General features: G+C 41.6%; 1 protein-coding gene across 1 annotated transcript; it reads left to right on the top strand.

Annotated features, from left to right (window-relative positions):
• The first annotated feature begins 207 nt into the window (after positions 1-207).
• TMEM247 (transmembrane protein 247) lies at positions 208-3,206 on the top strand. The gene is made up of 2 exons (XM_064510181.1): positions 208-453; positions 2,925-3,206. The coding sequence occupies exons 1-2, from the start codon at positions 208-210 to the stop codon at positions 3,204-3,206; spliced, it is 528 nt and encodes a 175-aa protein (XP_064366251.1).
• The last annotated feature ends 273 nt before the right edge of the window (positions 3,207-3,479 follow it).

The raw sequence follows: 3,479 nt of genomic DNA, 5'->3' as shown, positions 1-3,479 counted from the left end.
CCATATATAATAGATCTGTTGGGATGAATCTGCCAGTTTACCAGTTGAAACAAAACAAAACAGACACCTGTCAAATTGTTTGCCTTGGTTATACGAGATGAGTAAGAGTGTATTTTGTTTCTCAAATTCTGCTCGGGGAAACTCCAGGAAATCTCCTTGACAATCTGACCATCGCCAGAAGTTAGAAACCAGAAGATTCACAAGCACATGAAGGCACAGGAAGAACATGATTATTTTCAAGCACAACTAATCACCAATGAGGGTGAGATAAACACATGGCTGAAGATGAGACAGCCAAACTGCAGGCTGAGCAAAGCATCTCAGGTTGAGCTGGAGAAACTGAGGCTGGATATGGAGCTAACCATGCTGAAATGCCAGTATGAGGAGGAACAACGGAAACGGCAGCATAAAGAGAAAATGGAGCTTCTTCAGCTGCAAACATCACCAACGCATGTAAGTCTTGCTTAGAAAGCGAGGAGGAAGGGTGGGATAATCCCAGAGGTGTGCTCAGTACCTGGTGGTTCCAAATGTAATACTAAAATGTCTCCTTGTATCAAATGAAAGTTTATTCGGCATAACACAGCTGGATTCTTCAGAGATTTTTGAGGAAAACCACCATTCGGTCTAACTCCAAGTCATAAATGTGAACTTACAGCTCTTTCATACTCTTCAATGTTTCCAGAGCCTTAAAATATGCATAGTAGAAAAGTTATTCTGCATGAATTTTATCACTGGTTTGTCTGCTCAGTATCAGGTAAAAGTGCTTACCTCTGTCAATGCGAATGGAGCCAAGCTGTAGCTTCCCATTCCAGCTGGATAATCCGCCTTTCAGTTAAATGATCCTTATCTTTCAAAGTAACAGAATGCATAATAGACAAAGCAGAAGAGAAACCAGCAGAAGTCCCTGCCACTCCTCAGCATGGCTCCTTACTGACAAGCTGTAACCCCTTTCTCCCTCTAGCCCAGCAGAGCTGGGGAAGCTCTGTCATAAACCTCAGCTCTGGCATCTGAATAAAGGAAGCAAGTCCCTTTTCACTTCCTTGCCCCTAACTCCGTCACTGTTCCCAGGCACCTGCCGGCTTGTTGGTGTCCTCCAACGGGCAGTTTCACTACGCAAAAATCTTCCTTTCCTGTGTTTCCCTTCCAGCTAACTCTCTGTGCAGTGCCTCAGAGAGAGCCATACCCTCTGCAAGGAGGAGGAAAGGCCCAGAGCCCGTTCTCTCCTATATTACCTGTACAGACAGTCATCCTTCCAGAATTTCTTGCTGTATTTTAACTATGACTGCCTCCCTGGAGTATATATCCCCAAATTTATTTGGTTGGAGGGGGAATATAGACAGGGCACAGCTGAGGTTCAAACTTGTATTAGAGAGGTCACATTTTTTTCTGAGGCAAGGGAATAATCATTTCAATCACTTCAAAAATATCCTGTGGCTGAATAAATTCTGAAGAAACTGAAGAGGAAATTCCAGGACCAAATCCCAGGCAAGGGAAAACAAGCAGTTTTAATGGTTAATAGACACAAGAACAGCTCATAGGAAAAGAATAATGAGACATGGAGCATGATGTAAAAGAAACAGGCCAGATGGCAGGACAGCTGTGGGGAAACTCAGCTAGCCCTGAACTGAGAGTCTTCAGTTATTCAAACTGCTGACTGCAGATCCAAACCACTGACTGCAGAAAAGCTCTGCGTGTCTCAAGAAAGTGACAGTTTGTTAACAATTACCCAATTGAAAGCCACATGGAGCAGGTGATGCTAAGAAATCTACTGCGGCAATCCTGACAAAGAGCCACACAAGAATGTCCCTTGCCTCTCTTTCTTCCAATAGCACAGAGTTAGCAGATCCTTTGGAAAGTAGAGGTATAACTTAAACCTTAAGTAACATGACAGCCAATAACTTTGTTCTGTGCATAATTATCTAGATGAGGTCAGTTCCAGGACATCTTCTGAGGTCATACAATACCTCCTTTGATAACTCAGCACAAAAATGGCAAAATGAATCCATAAAGGAGCATGGTGAAAGAATGTGAAGATGTAGTAGTATGGGATTCCTGTGACACCATGTATTTCATTAACTCTTGCAGTCTAGCAGTGACAAAGATCACAAGGGAAAAACGCAACCCGAGTCTAATCCAATTCTCATGTGAATCCAAGTAACTCTTAAGGGACACCATGCTTAATTTCATCCTTGCTCCTCATCAGAAAAAAATCCTACCTCTCCCTGTTAAAGCAGCTACTGGTTGCCTAATACAGGGCATGATGCTGTCTTTATAATAGTCAAACGGACAAGTGTTTCAGTCTTGAGGCAGCATGCTGAATGGAAGTCCCAGAAGCCTGTTCTGGATGACTGGGCTATGAACTAAGAGCAGGTCTCCAAAGGAGTCAGAAATGAGTAGCAGCAATGGTTTCAAGTGACTTTACACACAAGTTCCTAGACACTGCATGTTATTTCTATTAACTAGCCATCTGAGATTTATATATAAACAATATAAAATATAAATCGATAATATAAAAATGGCCAGAATACTGCTGTTCCTGCCTATGACACCAGAACAGAAAAATAGCTTTGAGCAAAAGAAAGACAGAATTCAGTGCTAGAGTAGACAGGTATTCAGAGAATTTTTAGTGTACACCATCAAGCACTAGCTGAATGGTTTCCCTAATTAAGCAATGCTGCAGTCTGTAATTCATTGGCACTCTCCCATACAGTTATACTGTTTTTCAGTGGATCATGATAAGTATCGGTGTCAAATGCATGTCCTTGAAATATTCATGGCTAGATTAAGCTGTAATTCACACGGGAGGTAAACTGTCCACCACTCTATGAACAGCACTAGGGAGGGCAGAAAGAGTACATTAGATTTCCCCACCTGATTAAACCCTCTGTTGGATATCACCTGTTCCTGCTCTGTTTTTTCCACAGCCCATTGAAAGATTACAGGACCTCTGCGTGCCCCAAGACCAATTTGCTCTGTTCTTGTACTGCTTCATCTTCATACATCTTATCTATGTAGCAAAGGAACTGCTGGGTTTTTTTGTTGAAAAGCATTACCTATTTGTTATTGCAGTGGCCCTGTTATACCTAATTAAAAATCTCTGGAATTATTTGCTTGCTATTAGTTCTGCCTCTCCAATAGCAGCCTTTGATGAAATTCCTAATTGTAATGCACAGTGTTCAAATGTGAGGGTAAAAGGTACCTTATAAGAAGGATTAGTCACGTGATATGAGCCATTGGTGTTTTTGGGGGGGACTTTGGTCTTGGGGAACTCATCCTTCTATTTCACTGATAATAAACTATTTTGTCTTTCAAAAAAACATTTAACTAATTTAGTACAGTTAGAGAATGGATGTACCAAAGAGTGGCTACATGATCTGATCAGCTTCTTGGGAGCTAACAAAGTATCTTCTGTAATACTACGTGCAATGCCATCTTAGACAATACAAGCAAGACGATCTGACTTTCCCATGGGAGGCTAT

Source organism: Dromaius novaehollandiae, chromosome 3 (assembly GCF_036370855.1).
Source record: "Dromaius novaehollandiae isolate bDroNov1 chromosome 3, bDroNov1.hap1, whole genome shotgun sequence".
Classification (NCBI taxonomy): Eukaryota; Metazoa; Chordata; class Aves; order Casuariiformes; family Dromaiidae; genus Dromaius; species Dromaius novaehollandiae.
The sequence above is the reverse complement of the archived record's forward strand: the minus strand, read 5'-3'. Positions and strand labels throughout refer to the sequence as shown.

Bases quoted from the DNA above. Each gene is read 5' to 3' on its own strand.
- TMEM247 (XM_064510181.1), top strand. From the start codon at position 208: ATGAAGGCACAGGAAGAACATGATTATTTTCAAGCACAACTAATCACC. The intron at 454-2,924 runs GTAAGTCTTGCT...TTTTTTCCACAG, and splicing joins TGCAAACATCACCAACGCAT to CCCATTGAAAGATTACAGGA.